At 43.0% G+C, this 22,777-nt stretch overlaps 1 protein-coding gene across 4 annotated transcripts in view; it reads left to right on the plus strand.

The window, feature by feature from the left end:
* The window catches only part of BDNF (brain derived neurotrophic factor), a 39,533-nt gene extending 17,016 nt beyond the window's left edge, over window positions 1-22,517 (plus strand). For 2 of the 4 annotated variants that reach the window (XM_033062841.2, XM_033062839.2), the window contains exon 2: window positions 21,522-22,517. In XM_033062841.2, coding sequence (XP_032918732.1) covers window positions 21,522-22,283 — 762 coding nt within the window. In that variant the 3' untranslated portion in view covers window positions 22,284-22,517. Of the gene's footprint in view, window positions 1-1,692; window positions 1,994-2,518; window positions 2,820-21,521 lie in introns of those variants that run through there. The other 2 variants (XM_033062840.1, XM_033062838.2) reach the window with 2 other exon arrangements.
* The last annotated feature ends 260 nt before the right edge of the window (window positions 22,518-22,777 follow it).

Here is a 22,777-nt window from a genome sequence, read left to right on the forward strand (position 1 = left end):
TACACACACTAATACAGTCGTATCTGGAAAGTTAAATGGTATTGTGAAGTCTTAAACAGAAAAATAAAATGCACACATTAACTTAGGAAATTCCAGTTACAATCATGTGTTTGAAATACCTCTGGAACACCCACCTGGCCTTATTACTGAGAGATATAAGCTTATATTGGTATATCAGAGTGGGAAAAGGAATGGTTGATACATCCCTAATGGCAGAATTTGAATAATACAGAAATAGCAGAGCAGGACTTGGCCTGAAGAGCTACCTCTATTAGTGACTTAATTAGTGTATTATCATCAGCCAACAAGAGCTGGACATGATTCCTCGGGCCCAGACTGTTAGTGAAGACTTTGAAAATGTCTCCTTTTTCATAAATTGGATGGATTTGGACTGGAAAACACTGAGACAAAAGAGGTAGAACTGTCTTCATGCTCACTGACATTTTTAGTTCAAACACGCAAAACCAAACACACAAGTGCAAGAAAGATGGTGACGGTGACTTAAGCACAATTTTTTAAAATGTTCTTAAAGCTGAAAAGGTTATTAACAACCAGGAATCTTTCCTTTAATGTATATTAAAAGCTTATTTCTATGGAAGGCCTTAGGTGTACTTGAATGCCAAACACCTGGGTTATTTTCTTTACTGATCAATGCAGGTGTTTCACAGCACAAGTACACAGGCAATCTGTCTGAGGGTAGCAATGAGTTGCACACAGTTTCTCCTAGTATAATTAAATTTTCACAAGGGTGTGGAGTGAATGGGCCTTTGGCACTAATTGAAATTAGATCGCAGTCAGGCTTCGAGGTGTAGAAAAATACATGGTTTAGCCAATTCATAAAAGAGTTGTGCTATAGCTTCTTCTGAAAATCAGCTGCTTCCAATTTTGCCTGTAAGGGAAGAGTGAAAGAAACAGGCAAGGCTACTACAGACCATGCCAGGCAGGGGTTGAAGCCAGTTCTCCCACAGCTTGCTCTTGCCGTGGGATGTGGCACAAGCGTGCACGCCCGCTTGCCGCAGCCAGCCCAGCCAGGGAGCGTGCCATCTCTCTGTCTTTACCAAGATCAAATGGAGCAAGTCAATCAGGGGATACCATTATTGCCTCCACCATTCAATTTCCACTATCAATAATTTACTGTCTTTGCTGCACGTGCAGGAAGAGGAGGAGGAGATGGAAAAGCAGATTTTTGTCAGGGGGTACAGAATCCGCTCCCAGGCAGAGCCCAGCAAGGCGTTTCTCCCGAGATCTCCGAGCTCCGTGGTCGCCCCTATCTGCGCCGGCGGGCGCTGACGTGACGGGCGGCCCCACTGTCGGTCTCAGTCCCGGTCCCGGGCTGGGCAAAGCCACCTCGGGACCGCTGGAACTGAGCTCCCGCTGGGCGCCTGCAGAAAGTCACCGGTGTAACGTTACCTGGGGCGCTCATTAATAAGCAATGCCTGATATTATCTTGATTGCATTCTTAATAGGCGAACTACGGAGAGGTCAGCGCGGGAGCGATATTTAAATGGATTGGGCTTGCTTAATACCCGGCGGAGTAAACCAATATCCCGCTGCGGGCGGACCGACATCCCCCTTCCCCCCCGCCCCGCTGGGGAGCGCCAGGGGAGGGGAGCGGAGGGGAGCAGAGCGGAGCGGGGCCGAGCGGGGCCGAGCGGGGCCGGGCGGGCGGGGCGGGGGCGGTGGCGGAGCCGGGAGGCGGTGCGGAGACTCGAAGCGGGGCAGCGCGGTGCCTACGGCCGCCGCAGCCGCTGCCCGGGGGGCGAAGCCGCTCGGCGAAGAGAAGGCGGTAGGGCTGGGCCAGGAGGCTCCGGTTGAGAGGCGGGAGTGTGGGATCCGGCTCCGCTGCCCTCCCACCCCTCATAAAGCTTTGATGAGACACTTGAGACGCCGACTGTGTTGTCGAGGCGGCGGGAGGCGGTCGGTGGGACTGGGCGCCCGGGAGAGGATGTGACTTCCCGGAGGGGACCCGGACAGGCTTTGTGTGGACGACAAGGTATGCGGCGCCCCGCCAGGAAACTTAAGGGGCCGGGGGTGCGGGTGGCCGTGGACCTGGGCGGGCGAGAGGCGTCGGGGAGCGGTAAGGGCGGGGGAGGGCTGGGGCAGCCTCGCGCCCCTTTGTTCCCGCACCTGTAGGTCCAGCCGGTGCCCGGCGGGGCTTTTGCTGGGGCTGGCGGCAGCAGGAGCGCGCTCTCGGCGGAGTGAGGGGGAGCGCAGCGCGGGAGCCGGCGGCGCTTCCCCGACGGCGGCGAGGGCGCGCTGCGCGGGGTGCGGCGGGGCGGGCGGCCTCGGGCGGCGGGGCGCGCCCCCTGGCGGCGGGCGCGCGGCGTGGCGGCGGCCCGGCTTCCTCCCTCCGTGAGGGGCGGCGGCGACGCGGCCCGGCCGTGGAGCGGGAGCGGCGGTGGGGCCCGGCCCGGCCTCCTTCCTCTTTGAGGGGCGGCGGCGGTGCCCGGCCGGACCCGGCCGTGGAGTGGGCGGTGTGAGGGAGCTGGGGTGTGGGGAGGGCCGGGCGCCGTCAGGGAGGGTCGTGATGCACTTGTTGAAGCTGGACCGTCGCTGGAATTTGAAGCATGCCGGGCACCGTCACCGGGATCCGGTGCCACGGCCGCGTTCTCCTCTGCCTGTCCCGCTTCCACCGCCCGCCGTATGCCGCCGGCAGGGCAGGGAAGGGAAGGCAGGGCGGCGCAAGGAGGGAGTCCGGCGGCTTGAGCGGCTGAAGGTGTCGGTACTCGGGAAAGAGCAGCCACTGCCCCCTGACCTGTGGATTCGTATCGGGGGGTCAGACCCGTCTTCACCCAGAAAAAAAATCCTGGGGTTAAATGGTAAATTTGTTTAGCATAGTGTGGAAACTTTGTGTTGTCCCACAGATTTTTTTTTTTTTTTTTCCCTAGGATTGAAAGCATGAGGTGTTACAGCTGTGGGCCATGCTTCCTTTGCTTGGTTGTTTTTAAGAGGTGCTGTTGGTGTCTTGGTTTGTGCATTCCAGTTAAGACATGTCCTTTTCCTCTCAGTTTATTGTAGTTTGCTGTTCTGAGGTTATGCAAGATCAATAGTCATTACTTATTTATGTTTCTAGTAACACAGTTCCAATGAATGCAAAGAATCTATCCTGGCAATATATTTTTCTTCAGCTGGTGTTTCTGTAATCTTTAATTCATGGTGATAAATAGATAAAATGAATTTCCTTGGTTGTCTGTACATACGAGCAAAGGTCTGGGTAATGAGCCGCCTGCTTGTGAGCAGAAGAAACTTTCACAACACCAAGTTTTAATGGCTTTTTGGTCACAAAAGTGAAGACTTTGCTCTGTTTACACGAGGGGCTGTCCCAAGTAAGAAGATCATCATATTGTCCACTCTTTTGTGTTGAGTAGTGCATTTGTGTAAATCATAGGCTCTGCTTACAAAGCTGGATTGCTGTCTGAAGCCCTCAAGTGAAAACTCAACCCCAGTGATGGCCCAGAGTTCGTGTGGGCATAGAAGACCGTAAGCAGAGGGGATGCTCTTGCATGCTGCAAATCCTGTAGTTTGGCATGTGAGAGGAGGTAGCAGCTGTTAGGGGGGTGCTACGGCTTCCTATGTGCAGAGTTCCAGGGCACTGGCTGTGTAAACAGACCTGGGGAAGGGGAGAAGACAGTGATGTTCTGCAGGAATGAGTGCCGATCCCTCACCTGGCTCTCAGAGTAAAGCAGCAACTCTGTTTCAACTGTAAAATATCTATTTTCTGCTGTAGTACTACCTCTAACGTTCAGCTTCACTGAACCTTGTCTGGGAAAACCCATTTGTAAGCAGCGTGCCTTCTGTTCATGTTCCAAGTGCTCTCTGCTTTCAGGAACTGCAGGGTAGATCCTGTTATGTGGCTGTGAAATCAGGGTAAACCAGTACAGAAAGATGAAAAAAATTTTATCTGAATCATCCAGATATAATGGTGGAGGAAGATGGGAAAGGACTTTTATCTTGGACGGAGCAAGGCTAAACTGAAAAAAGTATAACTTCAAGCAACATGCTGTTAAGCACCAAGGCATTATGTTGTAACAGCAGTGCTTGGGAAGTACTGCAATATGCTGGAATACTACAAGATGTAGTGCACGGATGCAAAGGTTTTTAAAGGCTCGTTAATGTGAAAAAAATATTGGGAAAATAAGGTTCTGTGCTTTTGCTTAAAAGCTTTGTATATATGATGATGCTGAGCTGAAAGAGGCTGCACTTAAGAAGTCTGTGCAGTAGCTGTAGCATTTGTGCAACTCATACTTTGCTGTTGCTGTAAGGAAAACACAAAAGCTGCACATTTTGCTCAGATAATAATTCTCTCAGGGAGTGCACATATAAAAGCAGGTCACAAGAAACTTGGAAGTAGGAGACCCTCTCAACCCTTCTACTGATAAGCTCTGCATGAAGAAGAGAAACAAATCACTCTACTGAGTGACTTGTGTAAAAAGTATGGTCCTATTAAAGAAAAAAAAAAAGGTATTTCTCATACCTGCCTTCCTGGTTTGTATAAAAGGCTGAAAAGTTCTTCTAATCATGTGCCCCGTGCCTACAGTAGAAACCTCACATTAGGCATTGTGTGAATTGTTGGAGGCTCCACTGGAGAAGGATATGTGCTTTTAGTAGGTTAATTGCTAACTTGTCTTGACCTGTCAAGCATATGTTGCGAGCACTTGGTTTCTCCTAAATAGCTGAAATGCTGCTTAATTGGGAAACTCTCTATCATTTCTTAGATCAGTTCATACACTGGCATTCTTGGTAATCCTTAGTTGTAAACAGCCTTTAAAAGGAAGCTTTTAAAGGCACTGAAGCGAAGGCTATTTTTGTGTGTCGCTGAAATGAAGTGTTAACCAATAACCTACTGTCTTCAGTTCCAGCTGGGAAGGTTCTGTAACAGCTCTTTTATGCTGTGATACACCATTAGGAAGCAGCACAGGTGTGTTCTGGGTGAACTGCCTGATATATGAGTTGTGACGGGGCTGGTAGGCTGTGTCCCCTGTCTGTCAATTCACAAATCTTACTGTTTCCTTATCCATCCATTATTCAGTCTTCTCTTTGACTGCGGGTTCTTTGAGGCAGAGATAGTCTTGCCTGTCTTCTCTTTCTGGTACCCAGCAAGAAATCACCAATGCTCTTGTAATATAAGCATTAAATAATAGATTTTGCTATGCAGTGCATACAGGCAACTTTGCCATGTACCTTAAATTTGCGTGTTCTCAATTCCAGGTGCTGAGCAGTCCAGTGAGGAGCACTGTTTGTAGGAGTTGTCCATGCGGAACCGGGCAAACAGTCTCGTGTAAAGTGTAGGTGATCTGTAGGAGCAGGCTCAGCCTTTCCTTCTTCTCAACATTCAGGACATAACTGTCAGGCAACTGTGGACTGGTGGAGTTCAACTACTGTACCCAACAGCAACAATGAACACGAAACAATCTGAAATACTGGAAATGCCATACATGACTGACCAGTAAACAGCCTTGCCAAAAAAAAAAAACCAAAAGACAACCTCGTCTTAGGTACAATGCCTACTCTTTACAACTATTGAACAGAGGGTTGGCTGGGATGGTACCTGATGTGATTGTAATTCTTGGTAACACTGTTACCAGTGGTAGTAGAATGTCCCGTTACAGCATAAATTAGGCACCATGAATAGATACAGCTGTCTAAAGATGAGTACCATGCACAACCAGAGGAAGCAAAGGGAAACTTCATTTAGTGATTTTTCATGCCCTGCTGACAGTTGCCATAAGACTGTAGCAGTTATATACTTTCCTTGGTAAGAACATTGTATTTTTCAGGGAAGTCAGTTTCTGAAACCAGTTAATTAGGACAGTTATTTCTGGCCCTGGCATTTGTAGAGAACAGAAGGCATGATTGTTCTTATATTTCTCTGAGTCCTTTGATCGACTAGAAGCTCTCAATGCTTTACACTATAAATTACCTCAATCCTTTGGCAGTTCATTTCTTTTCTTGTGTACTTGGTTAGGAAAATGCAGAAATCCTTGTGAGTAGCTACAGACTACTATAAATTATGAAGAAATGGGGGAGGGGGTCACATTTCACGTTAGGAAAGTCAATTCTAGGAGGATGGAAGGATACTGGTTGCTGAATTTGAGATAAGCATCTTACAGTATCTCAAAATCTGAGCAGCTACTGCCACCTAGAGATGCGCGAACCACATCGGGTCCTCGGGCTGTCTCCGACAAGGGAACCTGCACCTTTAAAATTAGTTAATCCCAGTCCTTACTCCACAGTATAAATTTAGTGTATGAGTGCAGACTTTTTTTAGCCCTGTAATTGATGATTACCTGTGAATCCTGTTCTAGTAATGCAGGTGACTAAATTTTACAGAGTCTTTACGTGGCTTAAATTGGTAAGCAAAGAAGCATCACTTTCAGTGATCATTTGCTGATTTAATTTAGACTGCACCTAAAGAAATATTGCAAGTGAGATTTATAAGGGTTTGGTACAGCTGCTGCTGAGGCTTCATAGCCTTTGTAAAGCTATGCCAACAATGCAATATAGAATTAGTCCCTTAAGGATTTGAGTTCATTTGAAGGTTGGTTTCTTCCCTATCTCATCTTTGACATCTAGTTGTTGGGTACTGTCCTTTAGTATGTATTTACTGGAATAGAAAAAATTCTGATTTTTTCCCAAACATATCAACTCAGCAGCCTTTAGATTGGTTTCATTGGATTCAGAATTTTGTCAATTTAAAAATTAAGTATCAAAGTTAAGTTGAATACGTAGCTATTTGTTGCTACCTTAAATCTAACAACTTGGAATACACTAATATCTGCTCCTTTTTTGTTTGTTTTGTGCATCAACCTGCAACAGCAGTTTCTTCCTCTGTATTTGAGAGAAAAGCAGTGCTCCCTACTTAATTTGTTGTAATGAGCCTTTTTTACCTCCTGAACTTGTAATCTCATGTTCAGTTATTTCTGTTTGACTCTTAGAGACACAGTATGTTTTAGGGCTTTTATAATAACTGCTGGCTCTCAGCTATCTAATGCCTACTGGAATAAGCAAACCAACACAACTAAACCTGGATTTGATAATACAATGTCACAGAGCCCTGCAAATGCAATCTATTAGTAAATTGCATGTACTGTATAACTTTCCAGGTGGTGGTTTTTTAAATTTCTTAAGATATTTGAAGTCTGTCAATTATGTTGGGATAAGAGCTTAATCCAAAACTTTTGAGGGAACAGAATTTTCCTGTGGGGAAACTGAGAAACTATGATATAGGGATATTTGCCATAAGTCAGGAGGCAACTGCAAACTGCTTATACCATATCAGGGTGCATGAGAGTTGTAATACCAAACTATGCTTGGCTCACTGGAGTTCCACATCAGCCTCAACTTTTCCAGTATGTGCACTGAGTTACAAGTAGGCTTTGCATGAATACAGGAGGAATCTGGGGAAAAAAATTGAACTAGGCAAAACCTTGAGCAAAATACTGTTATACGCTCTTTATTAATTCAGCATGTAAAGGACTCAACCCAGAATCCTGTACTATATGTCTTTTAAAATTGGGTTAAGCCTAATCTTGTGCCAATTCTAGTGCATATTGTGCCTTATCTAATGAGATCTAAACACTGTTTTTTTAAAACACTGCTCCTGGAGAAATGCTGTTTCATCTAGATCAAGAAATTAAAGGTTATGATCTCTGGATTCCTTAGTCTGTTATGCCATTTTCTTTTTAAGCTTGGTGCAACATCAAGTATGGTTTGATTTATCCATCTTTACACTAGCAATGGTGTTTTTGTTGAGTTTTTAGTACATGATACACTGAGAAGAAAAGAAATGAAATCTAAACTTTATTGAAAGGCTGGATTAGTAAAGCCAACCTCTTCCCTTAGTCGTAGCTGTCACTGCACCACAGAAGTGTATGGATACTGTTGGGATGAGTGACAGGACTTTTGTAGTATTTCTAGGTAATTCTGCCTGCTGGCTACCTCCATTAAGGCTTGACTCTTCACTTGCTATTTACATTCCTTCTGAGTTGATTATCCAGTTTGACTGAGCCGTAAATGCTGAGAGAGAAATGCTATTTGATAGAATTTGTTCTGAGAGCCAGTGTGAGAAGGAAGCAAATTCAATAACAAGTTCAAGCTGGCAAGAGTGATTTAACCAGAACCTGTGCCAGGAAACTGTGGTGAGCTATGAATGTCCTCCTGAACATCATGACCACCCTTTACCCGTTATAATGGGTTGAACCAAAACTAAAAATAAACACATCTGAAGTTCTGCATATTTACTTTTCCAGATATAAACACTACTGTTTATGTCAATGTCATGATTTTTGTTGTTGTTGTCAGCTTATGCCTTGCAGACTGGTGAAGGATTGTTCCTATTTTATGTGAGGCAAAGAAGATTGCTTCACATGTCATTACAGCAGCAGAGTATTTACCGGTATGGCGTTGGCAAGTTGATGCCAATGAAATGGTGGAAAGAGAAGAAACAGGTGCTTCTTTACATCTTCTCACAGACATACTGATTTTTTGACAAGCAAGAGATGTCTGAAAATGAGTTTTGCCCCTAAAAGCTAATGATTGGCATGTAAATTTAAAACAAGGAATAAAGCTACCTTCCTTGAAAGACTCATTTAAGTCCTTTTCTCTCTTGGCTTTGCACTAATGATAAACTTTTAGCTGTCCCCTGTGCAAAACTTTTTTTGCCATTGCAACTGCAAAAGTAGGAGGAATGTCACCAATGAACAAGGTTGTTGCAAAAGAATAAGTGAGTCAATTCCACATGCCTCCATTAAAAAAACAGGCAGAAATAATGTTTAAAAATAAATTAGTTAGAAGTCTAAGCCTCCAAAGAAGTTTGCCTTTGAGAGTGACAAACCTGTAGGCAACATCTTGAAGTCCATAAACCTCAAGCATGGAGTCATATCACCTAGTTCTTATCAATTTTGCTCAACATGGAAATGGTTGTATATTTTTTAACCTGCTCTGATTCCTGTAACTTATGAAATTTACAGACTCTTATGCTTGGAAATACTATAAATCATTTCCCCTGCCTTTAGCTAATGGAAGGACAGGTATGCAGTAAGACCTAGGAAACGCAATAAATAACTTCCATGTCTACTTTAAATTAAGCACTTTGGAGCAAGTTTTCAGTCATAAAGCACCACCAGGCCTTTTAGTATTCAAATTGTGCTCACTGGAAAACGGCTGCAGGGGAGTTGCTGATACTCTACATATCTTGTAAATTGTCATGTTCAGGTATATGTCAAAACATGACCTGTAGTTTTTTTAAGGACAGTCTTGAACCATTTGTGTTTTAACATAAAGATGGATCTGTGGATGTACATTGGAAAAAAATAAAAAGATTACTGGAGCTCAGTCATCTTTTTTTCCTTTTGTTGTTTTGATGGTGATGGTACTGCTACCCATATTACAAGTAGGCATAGCCTTGCTGTTCTCCATTTTATCCAAACTAAGGATGATCCTTGGTACCTTGAAAGCTGCCTGGTTTATGTAGGGTTGGTAAATAGCTGCTTGTGCAACACTACTTCTTTATTGGAATAGGTCTTTCCTGAGTTAGGTAACAAGTCTCCTGCAGGTAAAAGCAGTCTCTGGTCTGGAGGAGGAACTTGTGTTGCATTTCAAATCAAGCTTAGAGGTTTTAATGGTGAAGAATATTTATATTTTAACACTAGTTTTGTTCTCCTTGTTACCCTTATGTAGTGGTTGAGCCCCCAAATTGGAGGCGTGAGGCTAAAAGCTGAAAAATGAGAGAAGCAAAAAGCCATATGGCAATAGCAGGAGTTTCTGCCACCTCACCTTAGGCTCATGATAACATGCCCCATAGTTAACCTACAGTCAGGAACTAATAATGACACAGATGGAAGGTAGCTAGCACATATATTCAAAGTAATACCCCTAAGGTTTTAATCAGCATCTTTCTGTGTTAGCCATCTAAATTGACATGGAGAGATTAACTAAATATGTGTATGGTACACATGGTAAAGGAGCTTGTGTAGTGGCTGAACTGAGGGGTTTTGAGCAAGAACTCCCCTGTTCTCCTCTGGTTCAGCAGTGACTTCCTGTGCAATCTAGGATTAAATGTTTAAAATACTTGTGGGCTTTAGGCTACCCAGAAGGAAAACACAGTTTCTGCTGTGGTTCCTTCTCACCTAAGTACATTGAGATTCAGTGTTTGCAATGCTCTTTGGAGGCTTTGATGGCATGTTCTCCAAAAAATGTTGTACAATTGGAGAGTCACAACAGCTTAAGTACCAGATTTCTTAGCTTTTGCAACCTTTTTTCCTCACTATAACTACTAATAACCTCTTTTATGACATTTTTGCTTTTGATTTTGAATAGCATGGTGACTTCTATAGCTAGTCTATTTTGTTACGGAGATATTTGGGAGATGGAGAATACTTAGCTGTTTCCTAGACTAATTGTGTAATTTAATGTTTCTTGCTTTAACTTTCTCTTCCCCCACCGCCATCCCCAGCTATTAGAAGAGCAGCTGTCCTTCCCTGCAGCATAGTGGGATCTGCTTACGTGAAGGGACAGGTATTGAAGTTTTTCTAGAGCTGTGTTTATTTAATGACTGAAATCTCATATACAACCCTACCCTTTGGAGCTTAAGGGCTCTTAGAGTGAGAACAGTGCTTTGCTGGCAGCCAAGCCACTTTCTTCAGTGGGGGGTTGTGCATGAAACAGGACACCCAGGTGAGGAACATTAGGTGATGTTGGGCTGGATTTTGCATACTTCTGTTTATAGACATGTCTAGGCTATTTATCTGCTTAAATCAGTGAGAGAAGAGAAGAGCTGGCCTGCACACCTAGAAAGGCATTTTCCTTTCTCTTTAAATTTTATTACCAAATATGCATGTATTCCTCAGGAGTCCTGAGGGAACTTTGCTGAAGCCTGTCACATTTTGTTCTGATACATTTATTAGCTATAGTTCAGGTTGTGACCATCTGATTGTCTGACCACATAAATACTGGGTCACCTTTGCAACTAATATAAGTCTAAGAATGGAACACTGTGGATTTTTCCCAGGCAGGGACTCTCTCCACCAGAATTATCACTTCAAGGAACTTCAATAATTTTTGTGGAAATAATTCCCCATGATGCCACAATCTGGTATATCTGGAGGCAAGTATGAAAAGTCAGGAACCATGTAACTTCATTTTTAATTAGGGAAGGGAAGGTCCCAATGTCCATGTAATTCACAGAAATCTCAGTGTAACACTCCTTGGTGAAAGAAATTACACCATTGTACAACTGGGAGAAGGCAGGAGTTGGATAAATTAATTTTTCCTGTAAGACTGCAGGGGCTTTTTTTTCCTATATGTTCCATTAAACATTTGTACTTTGAGCAGTACAACTAATGAAGCTTGTTTTCAAACCCTTGCATCTTTGCCAGATGTACCTCCTCACTCCTTCTAGTGATTCCAAACCCTTTCCCTCTATGGAGCTTGTGAAATGAAAGGAAGAATACAGTGTTGTAAGTCCATAAGCCTATATACACTGGTGTTAGCCTAAGGATGGAGGAAGAGAAGAGCTTATTTGGGTCAGTCTCAGGTGCTGGCATACAGGTTATACAATGTGACCCTCTGTATCCCTATATTGAATGTGGTGGAGGTTGGCCCTCAGATTTTTAAAATAGATTAGGGATAGAGTACCAGCTGTAGCAAGTGCAAAGGTCTTGTTTCAATGTGAAACCACTTAGAAGGTGGGGGGAAAAAAAGCTGAATACTATAATGCTTTGAAATCTGTGGTTAGTTGCATTGTCATTGTAAAATATCATTGGTGAAAGAGTACTTCTTACCAAAGTGCTCTCCATACAGTAATGTTAACATGCTGAAATAATTTTCCACTAGCGATATCTCCAAAGATAAAGCTGTTGTCACAGCAAGACATGCAGGGCTGGCTGCCCAGTGAAGTGGATTAGATTCCCCATGAGTGTGTCCTTATATCGTTATACAAGTCCTTGTTATTCTGTTAACATTGATTGAGGTGGCTTTGCAAACCTACAGATTTCTGGTTCTGCTCCCATGTATCTTTGGACCTGAATACTCCCGGAAACTGCTCTGGTACATCAGTGTAAGCTTTTATTCCTTGCCCTGTTTATGGAAATTATTTCCATAGAGGTGCTGTGCTGGCAACTGGACTGAGCATGTGTCAAGAAAAATCCACACACAAAGGCAGACAGCCAAAAGATGACTGAAACACCACTAGCAAATGCAGGAGAGCTGTTAATACCTGTCAGGGCTCTCACAACAAGCCGTTCTGGTTTCTGGTTCATGCACATCACAGTGTACTGATCAGCTGCATTTTAAGTACTGGTTGTGACTAAAGTAAGGTATTCTCTTACAGCAATGCCACACACCTCAGAGTCTTGCAACAAGCAGGTACAGCCCTTGCTCTCCTTCCCTCACCCTAGTGAAAGCACTTCCTTCCCAAACCACTGGTAACTGCACTATCTGATGATTATGCTTTTTAACAATTTCTTTTCCTTGGCAAATCTTTGCTTATGTTCTTGTTGGGTGCATATTGTTCTATAAGTCCTAGGAAGCTACCACTTGCAGCAGAACTGCTGCTTGTGTGGGATGCTTTACATGCTGTTCAGTAGTTTGTAGGCGCTCTGTGAGATCCAACCTCAACTGTTGCAGGACCTTCTGAGTTGTTCCAGGGCTGCTGGACACATGTCACTGTTCAAGGGATCCAACTCATGCTAGATTGCATGCAACATGATCTGTTCTGTTCCTGCTTTGGGGTGCCAATTATCCTTGACTTCTCTGTGAGCTTCATGTGTGTACTTGGCAGAATAGCTTAGTCCTGTGATGATTCAGTGCAGTGTTTCATACCAAAGAACCGTAGTGAAATAGAAGACAAACTACAGATGCTGCTCAAAGGTCTGAGGTTCTACCTTGATATTGTTTTGCACACAGGTTGAATTAGCGTTGTATAAAGCTCTAGTGGCTATTGAAGAAAATTATTTCAGAGAACTGTAATTGTCTGCCCCCATGGAGGAACCAGATAGTATCTTGGCATGGAGTAATTACTTAATGGATTGGTTTCATGTTTTCATGTTTGGGGGCGGGGGGGAGCGGGGGGTATATACCCTATTCTGTATGTGAACCTTCCTTGCACAGAAGTTGCTTTAATGTTTCTTCTGAATGACCACAGTAATGGCATGAACATATGTTGACATATACTCTAAAGAGATAAATGCAGTTTTCTGAAGTCAGTTTTGAAATTGGAATTTACTAATGCACAAGTTTTGGGCTTAGAAGTATCATCCCTACTATAAAATTTTTGTGACATAGAAATAGAAGTGCAGCGTGTTACTCTAACCATGATACTCTGAAAAGCAGAAATAAACCTGTTGATAGTGCTTTTATTTGTGGAGGGCATTCATTGCATACTTTGGGATCTCAACATGAAGTTTTGGCAAAAAATGTTGTGAACTATATTGTGTTTGATATGGATGGTGGCACACACACAGGTTCCTTTGGCAGCTAAATTTCTTTGTGTACAGTTGTAATCACAACTTCCTTGTGCAGTTTGAGCACCCCAAATATGATATGCTGTACAAACAGCTGGAAAGGCAGTAAGTGTGTTGTTGGCTCAATAATCAGTTGCCATTGTCAAAGTATATAAAAAAAGTGCACATCTCTTCTAAAGATGTTGTCTCTCTGAAAACCTATGATACCATCTGTGAATCTGGTCTGCTATTTCTCCACTTATACATACTGTCAAAACTCATCCTTCCTGTTTACTGGTATGGGCAGACTGGATCTGATATCTGTGTGACAGAGATCCTGCTAGGAGCACCTTGTAGTCCTGCACTTAGCCAATTTAAGTATAATTAACCGTGTTAGCAATGATTCTGCTCTGCACTCATTAAAGCAGCTGAGTTCTCACTCAGAGCTTTGAATTGAGCTGTTTGAGTGTCTGGAAAGGTGCAAGCAAAGTTTGTAGGCAGCTCTAATACATGGCTCTGTGAAAGATCAGGACTGTGATGTCATGGCATTATTACTTTGCTATTATTTTCTCTGGGTTCTTTCTCACTTCTTGTTGTCAGAAGTTGTGATTTCTGTATGTACTGAGGAGAGAGTCCAATGAAACCTTGGAACGCCACAAAAAATGCCTTTTAGTGCTTTAGACAGATGCATGCTTTTCCAGGGCCAATATAGACATCGCTGGAGCTTCTCTCATAAGCTGTACCACAGACAGTACTTAGCAACATGACATAAAAGCAAATTTCTCATTCTAAAAGTTGCAGTTAAAGTTAACACTACTTGTAAATTTGCTTGCTGTTTATCTTGGACTTCAAAATATTTCACAGTCTCTGCTGTCTCTGGCATTTAGACTAAGTAGATATCATTACCTCAGGGAAAACCAACATGAGAATAAAAATAAAATAGGTTTATTCTTCTTGACGAGAAGTGCCAACTTACAAGAATACAAATTGGATATGGGTGTGCATGTATATGTATTGGGGGTGGGTGCTTTATTTGCAGTAATAAAATGTAATTATATAGTTTGCTGCATAAATAGCCTCAAGGATAAGTAGAGTGTGTCAGACATCCAGTAATGCATGTGGTAAAGGTTAATACTATTTGTTCTCAGTACATTTAGTCTTTGCAAATCATGTGCTGACATGCATCCCATTTTGATATCTGTTCACACACTCCAGTAATGATGCATAAAGCAGAAACTCATGCCTGTGGCATTCAGTAGGACTTAGTAAATTGAACTTTTGTGTAAAGATCTTAGAAAATGGCAAGGCACAAAACTAATGTCACTTGCTGCTAACTTTATCTTCCTCCACACACTCCTTTCTGGAGATTAAAGCATGGATCTATTCACTATTGAAAGTTATTTCAACTCACGTGGCACATATTGGGATGCAGAAAAGCAAGTACATGTTCACAGTTATTCCTGAGGTCTCTCTGCTGGAAATATAGCTTGTTAAACGACTGGATTTTTGCTTAAAATAACTAAAAATAATGAAATAAAACAATTAACTGGTATCTTCATTAAATACAAATACTGAAATAAATCATACAGCAAGGTAATTGAGTGTATATGTAAAGTAGCTGTAGATAATTGACATGACCTTCATTTAATGAGCCTGCTTCCCATTAGTGGAGATGACTGCCACAATTACATGTCCTTACTCTAGCTCTAATTGTATGGACTTTATTGGAGTATGAAGTAGGTCACATCTTCCTGAGATCTGATCCGGTGGGTGACCTCTTTTCATTGCTACAGCATCACTGTGCTGCATGAAAGCAGAAAGGATGTTCTTGTGGCCATGAGAATGGATGGTGTTCGCAAAGCTGGTCTCAAATGTGATTTCTGATAGACAAGCCTCACATCCTGAGGGAGTAGTTTAAGGCTTGCTCTCAGGGAGGCTGCTATATATCCATGTTGTACAGGTTGGTGGGGGTACAGCAATTGGGACAGCAACTGGACCACAACTTCTTCTCCTAGAGTGGTCTTCCATCTTTTATGCCCAGAGATATGGCTGAACAGGAGTGCGAAAGGGTTACAGCCTTTACTTGTTGTTCCTGGAAGGTGTGGAGTAGAAACCTGAACCTCCTACACCTGAGAAGCAGGGGGGAAATGAGTGTATTGTGGAACTATATAGTGATGTTGTAACACCAATAATTTATTTTATTGTATATTTCTGGATGCACATCTTACTACAAGTAGTCATGGCTACACTCTTTTGTCTGGCGTTCGGTTGTATTGATGCCCTCAGAACATGCATTACCAGCCAGGTTGCTCCAGTTAAGAAAAACTCAGCACTGTGAGCCTCCATGGGAGACAGTTGCTCAGTCTACCAGCATAGCCTCAGGCATGGATTTACACAGAAATGCTGGGGCATCTCCATGCAAGGCCTCACAGTGGTGGGTATGCCCAACACAGAATGGATCAATACCTTGCTTGGAAGTAGCAGGCTGGGAAAACAGGAAAATAGTTTTCTCCCGTGTTCTCAGTCCGCAGGGTGGCACACTGACTGGCTCATAATTAGGAGGATGTACACAATATGTTACTGTTTGAGGTTTACAAGGCACTTATTGTAACAGGACAGGCAGTATCTTTAATCTTTGCAATATAATGAAGGTTTGGTGGTTGGGGAACAGAGAGGAAAATGATGGGAAGCTGCCATCCATAGCGTTTCCAATGACTTTATTGGTGTTGCATATTTATTGTTATATGGTGTTACATGTTTATTGGGATATTAGTCTTGCCTTACTAAAAAAGAGAGGAACTATGCTGTAGTGGTTTGATGTTAAATGCCAGGCACCCATGAAAAAACCTTTCACCTATTCTCCTCTCCTATAGTAGAGCAGAGGAGGGAGAAAGAAAACCCAAAGAGGCTCATGAGTTGAGCTAAGGATTAGGAAGAAACACTTTAAGGCCAAAATAGGCTCAAAACTTAAAAGGTACCAAAAAAAATTATTAACAGAAATAAAAGAGGATAATGAGAACTAAAATAAACCTTTAGAACACCTTTGTCCTCCCCCCACCCACCCCCCCAGCCCTTCTTTGCTTCCCACTGACAGTGCAGGAAGACAAAATATGGGGGTTTTAATCAGTTTATCACTTCTAAAATTCTTTCTTCAATTTGCCTAGGGAGAGGAGTCTTTTCTGTTACGTAGTGGGGTCCTTCCCATGGGAGGCAGTTTTTTGTGGACTTTTCCAAAGTGGTTCTAATTTTTATGAGTAGCAGTACTGCCCAGCATGTGTGTAACATTGAGTCCTTTCCATGGGCAAAATAATCTTCCCGAGCTACATGGTGTGGGTCATTTTAGTTCATGGGGTGTCATTTTTTTAAGGATGGGTTGTTCCAGTTTGGAAGCAAGGGTTGTCTTTCTCTACCTTCTTTCTCTCTGAGTTTCTCACTAGATTGCAGCTTTCCAGCATCCACGTGCTCCAGCATGAGCTCCTTTTTCTCACAGCTGTGAGTGGACCTCTGCATCCCCCCATGCACTCCATGAATTACAGGGAAACAGTTTGTTGCATTGTAGTCCCAACCACACCTTGCAGAAGAATCTCAGCTCTAATGCCCGGAGCACCTCCTTCTCCCCCTCCCTCCTTTCACTGACCTTAGTGTCACCATCTTGTTCTCCTCATGTGTCTTCACCTTTTCCTTTTCTCTGACTCGGGAGAGAACTGGTGTCTGGAGATTCGTTTGTTCTCAAGTTCTATCAATTGAAAAGTTTTTATAGAGTTCAGTAGTGCTGAAAGATTGATCCCATTCAGGCTCTACATCAGGGAATTGCTCATCATGCCCCTCGCTGTCAGCCACATGGTCCCAACCCCTCAGAGGAAGAAAAAGGAATTGCATGCATTTTTTTCCTTCTTAAATATGTCACCATAGAGGCGTTACCATCTACTTCAGTTGGCTTACTAGCATGTCTGATTTCAGAGCCAGACCACGATTGGCTGTGCCAGGCATGGAGGAAGCTTCTAGCAGCTTCACACATGAAAAAAAATCACTTCCATGCCTGGCTTCTTCCCTCCTCACCAAAAAGTCAAGCTAGGTAAAACCAACACACATGTGTTCATGTGTCAGTTCAACAATAGCTGAAAGATTGTGTAATTCTACCCATTAAGTGAAATATCTTATTCTGCTAAAGCATGTTAAACTAGCTGATTTTTTGCAACTGCTAATACAAATTGCTGTGGTCTATAAAATGAAGATATTTCCCAGGTGATATTATGCCCTTGTATTAATTAAATCATTTGATATAATTTTGCTGTAAGATAAGGACTCTGTGTAGTGCTCAAGTCACCGTCAAGATAGAAGATCTTTTTACGTTTTGCTTCTGAAGTTCAGCTTAGTCTGGGACTCTTTTGCAGAACAGTAGATGTTTGATCAGTGGTTGCTTGCTGGTAATATTCCTTGTATCTGTGCTGCTAAAGCTTACTTTGATATGCTCTTCTACAGTTTTAAATGAGAGGAAGAGGATTGGCTTTTAAGCAGATATGTCTTCTTGTGTATCATCAGTATGTTATGTGGGTAATGCCTGTCTAAAAGCTGTTGGTTTTCAGAGTCTAGTTGTACACAATTTCTTGCCATCCCATATAATAGTGGTGGTTGTATCATTGGATGGGATGTAAATTGATCAAACTTGACACCAGTTTTCTTGCTAAGTGGAAGGCACAATTGATTAAGGAAAATTTAATGTGATACATAAAGTACTGTTAGATGTGGTGACCAACCAGCTGTCAGTGGACGATGCTGAGGGCTTATCGAAGTAAATTTGTTCTCCATTGCCTTCCTTTTAAGAAAAGCGTCCATGTGAGTGAAATTGCACAGTCACTATTCTGTTTTCACATCCGTGCAAGGTAAATAGCCAATGACAGCAGTGAACAGTGTGGCCTGGTCCAGGGATTCATTCTTCTCTCCTTTGTTCACCTATCTGACTTGAAAACTGATCAACTCCAGCTGGTGTGCTTGCCTGATGGGTAAAAACTTCTTTCTGCTCTGTGCTTAGCTTGCTGGCTCTTTTGCCCTCTCTCTTTTGCTCTGGAAGGCTTTTTGGGGGGCCTACATGCTCAGAGAGGCTCTGTCCTACAGAATCAAGAACTGGCCAGGACCTCTGGGCACTACTTCGATAAAAACAACGGGAACTTGGTTGGGAGCCAGAAGATCTGTTTTCTGTTCATTGCTCTGGTGGCCACAAAGTGTCATGTGAGTGTTTGGGGTTCTTTTCATTTTAGGTTTTATATTAAACAATTCTCTGAAGAGAGAGTGTATAAATTTTTTTTTTTTTTTTTGTTCCACTGGCTCTGCATTTGTATGTTAGCTGAACTACCCATTTTCAAGACAAGAATTGTATCTCATTTGATAAAGGAAGACTAGCAATCTTCATCCTTCTTTTGTGAATCATCTTTGTAAGGCCTCTTTTCTTCCCCTTTGAGGAAGAAATATGACACTGCCTGTAGAATGTTTTAAAAATTCCAACATGAAAAAGCTGCAAAATATTGATGTTCTGCATGGTTAGAGCAAACACTATATTCCTGTGAGTCACAGATGTCAGATTTGTTCAATCTTAATAAATCTATGCCACAACAACTCTATTAAACGGGAAGAGAGATGGAGAGGTGAAGGAAGAGTTATGCTGGGTTAGAAAGGATTCTTGGCCAGAATCTTGTTTAGCAGGGGCTGGAGATGAGGCAGCATGGACATAAACCTGAACACTTCCCACCCTGCCTTCATTAAGTACTTTAAGACCTACATTTTGGGCATTGTGTTTCTAGTCCACATTTCATTTTGTTTGTATGTTTTATGATAAATTCCCTTTCCATTTTAAGTCATAAGAGTACTCATTTCCCACAGCATATTTGGTGGAGATAAAGTGAGTCTTTTTACATAGTACCCTGTTGGCAAACAGAAATAGTATTTACTCCAATGAGTGTTGCCAAATATGAGGTACTTCCAAATGAACTTCAAAAGATCTGAAACATGCATTCGCTGCTTTTTCAAAAATGTAAACAATGCCATTGCTTTCTAGGAAGCAGACCTGGTGAGAAGAGGGATCAGAAGGTAAAAAAATAACAACTGGATATGATAGATGTTGTAGTAGTGCTTGGGATCAGACAGAAGGCATAGCTCTCTGTCACAGCAGGGTTGGGGGGTGTTTCTTGTAACAGGACCTAAAGTTTTTACTCTTCATTTGAGGAGAAAATACAGTAAATTCACGAATACAAGCCGCACTAACTATAAGCCGCATCGCCGGGTGTTGGCAAACATTTTGTTTTTTGTCCATAAATAAGCCGCACCTGAGTATAAGCCGCTCTGTTGTTCGCAGCGAGGACCCGCGTGCAACAAAGTTGCCAAATAGTAACAGAACCGTGGCAGGGCAGGGTTTACTGGCTCAGCTAAGGCTGTGCAGGCTCGGCCCGCTCGGGGCTGCCGACGGGGCCAGGTGGCCCAGCCCGGCGCTGCTGCTCGGTGGGGCCGCTCATGGCCGGCTGCCGCCTCTGGGCTCGCTCACCCTGGCCCGGCGCTGCCCCGTGGTGGCAGGCAGGGACGGAGCCCCCCCAGCTCCCATGGAGGCGGGCGGGGACGGAGCTCCCCACCTCCTCCCAGAGCCGCGGCAATGGCGGCGTGGGGCCCCCCCGTCTCTCCCCCGGGCTGCGGCAGAGGAGGGAAGGAGAGAGCTCTCCCGCCTCTCTCCCCGCCCCCCGTGCTGCCTGCAGGGAGCCAGGCTCCACCCATGGCACAACAGAGTAACAATTTGTAACAATCGTGAAATGCCGGCTTTTACTAGCAGGTGCTCGGCTCGGCACCCTGGCTGGCACTTCTGGGGTTGTAAATGTCAGAAAATTATTCACATATTAGCCGCTCCTGAGTATAAGCCGCATTTCCGGTGTGGGAGCAAAATTTTAGTCAAAATGGTGCAACCTGTATTCGTGAAACTACTGTAATTTCTACCTTAGGGAGACTTAGCACAGCACTTGGGAAGGAGTTCAAGCGGTTGGGAGTCCTGATAGGAGTGAGTTGTGCTGACTCCAAGCCTGGTGAAGAATTTCCTTACCAGTACTCCTTTCTGGTGCTACCCCTCCTCTCTCAGTAAGGACAGAGATGAGGATACACATAAACATCAAAGCACAACCTTAACGTGCCAGATTTTGAGGCAGAAAGAAAGAAACAGGCAAACTGCTGTGTTTCAGTACGGCAGTAGGGCTGGTTATGCTGAGCCTTATTATGGCCTCTGGGCTCTAACTAGGCATAAATAAATGCTTTATCCACCTGAGAAGAGGTGGTGTGAGGCCCTGGAAAAGTACATAACAGTGGTTCTGCTACTGTCACTTCAGTATAGCTCTTACTAGCTCTGTAGTCCAGCATGCCCTTTCCGTGCTGTTCACATGATGCAAGCTATCTGTCCAGCTCAAGCTTAGTATACTGTTCCAAACCATTTTCTTGTTCTCTATTTATGTATATATACCTTCTACATTTAGATGAGAAATTGACCTGAGACCTCAGAACTGTATGGCTTCTTCCTGTGTTTTGAAGATTGCTTTCAAAACACAAATGCAGTTTATCCTGGTGCTGCTCAGTTTTGGGTTTTTTTGTGGACAGAATGATGAGCTATGTTCTGCCATAGAGTGATCTTCAAAATCAAGTATTTATATTTGTGCTTGAAATGGACGTCTTGCCTTTCACAGCTGTGAAGCTATCTTTTATTGTTGAAATATTGCATTGCTAAATAGCATTCTGCTTTTGCTGTTACTTGAAATAGGTATAATTGGTCAATAAATAAGGAGTCTGCATAGTATCTAATCTAATACTTGCTACAGAGAGATTTTAGCATGTAAGAACCAAATTGCTGGGAACAATGTTGCCTGTGATGCAGCATACACTTTTTCTGAAAATCTAAATTAAAGAACACTCTTTTACAAGAGTGTGGTTTATCACTGATAATGAGTTGCAACTGCATGGAGAACATCTCTGTAGAAAATGCATAGTCTTGTGACTACTTGAGTGAATTTTTATTACTCCAAACCTTGTAAGTTAATTTATTTTTCTTGGTTTTAACAGTTCCACCAAGTGAGAAGAGTGATGACCATCCTTTTCTTTACTATGGTTATCTCCTACTTCACTTGCATGAAAGCTGCCCCAATGAAAGAAGCTAGTCTAAGAGGACAAGGCAGCTTGGCTTACCCAGGTCTTCGGACCCATGGGACTCTTGAGAGCATAAATGGGCCCAATGCTGGTTCAAGAGGATTGACGTCGTTGGCAGACACTTTTGAACATGTCATAGAGGAGCTTCTAGATGAGGACCAGGACATCCAGCCCAGTGAGGGAAACAAGGATGCAGACTTGTATACTTCCCGAGTCATGCTAAGCAGTCAAGTGCCTTTGGAACCCCCACTGCTCTTTCTACTCGAGGAGTACAAAAACTACTTGGATGCTGCAAACATGTCCATGAGAGTCCGGCGCCACTCTGATCCAGCTCGCCGTGGGGAATTGAGTGTATGTGACAGCACAAGTGAGTGGGTGACAGCAGCAGAGAAAAAGACTGCAGTGGACATGTCCGGGGCAACTGTCACAGTCCTGGAAAAAGTTCCAGTACCCAAAGGCCAGCTGAAGCAATACTTCTATGAGACCAAATGCAACCCTAAGGGATACACAAAGGAGGGCTGCAGAGGCATTGACAAGAGGCACTGGAACTCTCAGTGCCGAACTACCCAGTCTTACGTGAGAGCTCTCACCATGGATAATAAAAAGAGAGTTGGCTGGCGCTTTATAAGAATAGACACTTCTTGTGTATGTACATTAACCATTAAAAGGGGAAGATAGTGGATTCATGTTGTATAGATTATATTGAGACAAAATTATCTATTTGTATATATACATAACAGGGTAAATTATTCGGTAAAAAATAATTTTATGGACTGCATGTATGACTGAGGTTTATACAGTACAGTGGTTACACAATCTATTTATTGAACATATCCATGACCTGAAGGGGAACAGTAGTCACTTGCGCACAAGTTTAAACAAACAAAAAGAGAAAAAAAAAAAAAAAGAAAAGCAAACAAAAAATCTGCATTACATTCCTCCATAACATTGTGGTTTGTTGCCGTTGCCAAGAATTGAAAATATAAAAAATTTTTTAAAAAAAGAATTAAATTGCATGCTGCTTCAATTGTGAATTAATGATGAACGGTCCTCTTTCAGAAAAATAAGTTGAACCAAAACATTCTGTTTACATTTTAGACAGTAAGTATCTTTAGTCTGTTAGTATATCTGTTTACTGCTTCTAACTTCTGATAGCGTTGAAATTAAAACAA

The sequence above is a fragment of the Catharus ustulatus genome, chromosome 6 (genome assembly GCF_009819885.2).
Source record: "Catharus ustulatus isolate bCatUst1 chromosome 6, bCatUst1.pri.v2, whole genome shotgun sequence".
Lineage (NCBI taxonomy): Eukaryota > Metazoa > Chordata > Aves > Passeriformes > Turdidae > Catharus > Catharus ustulatus.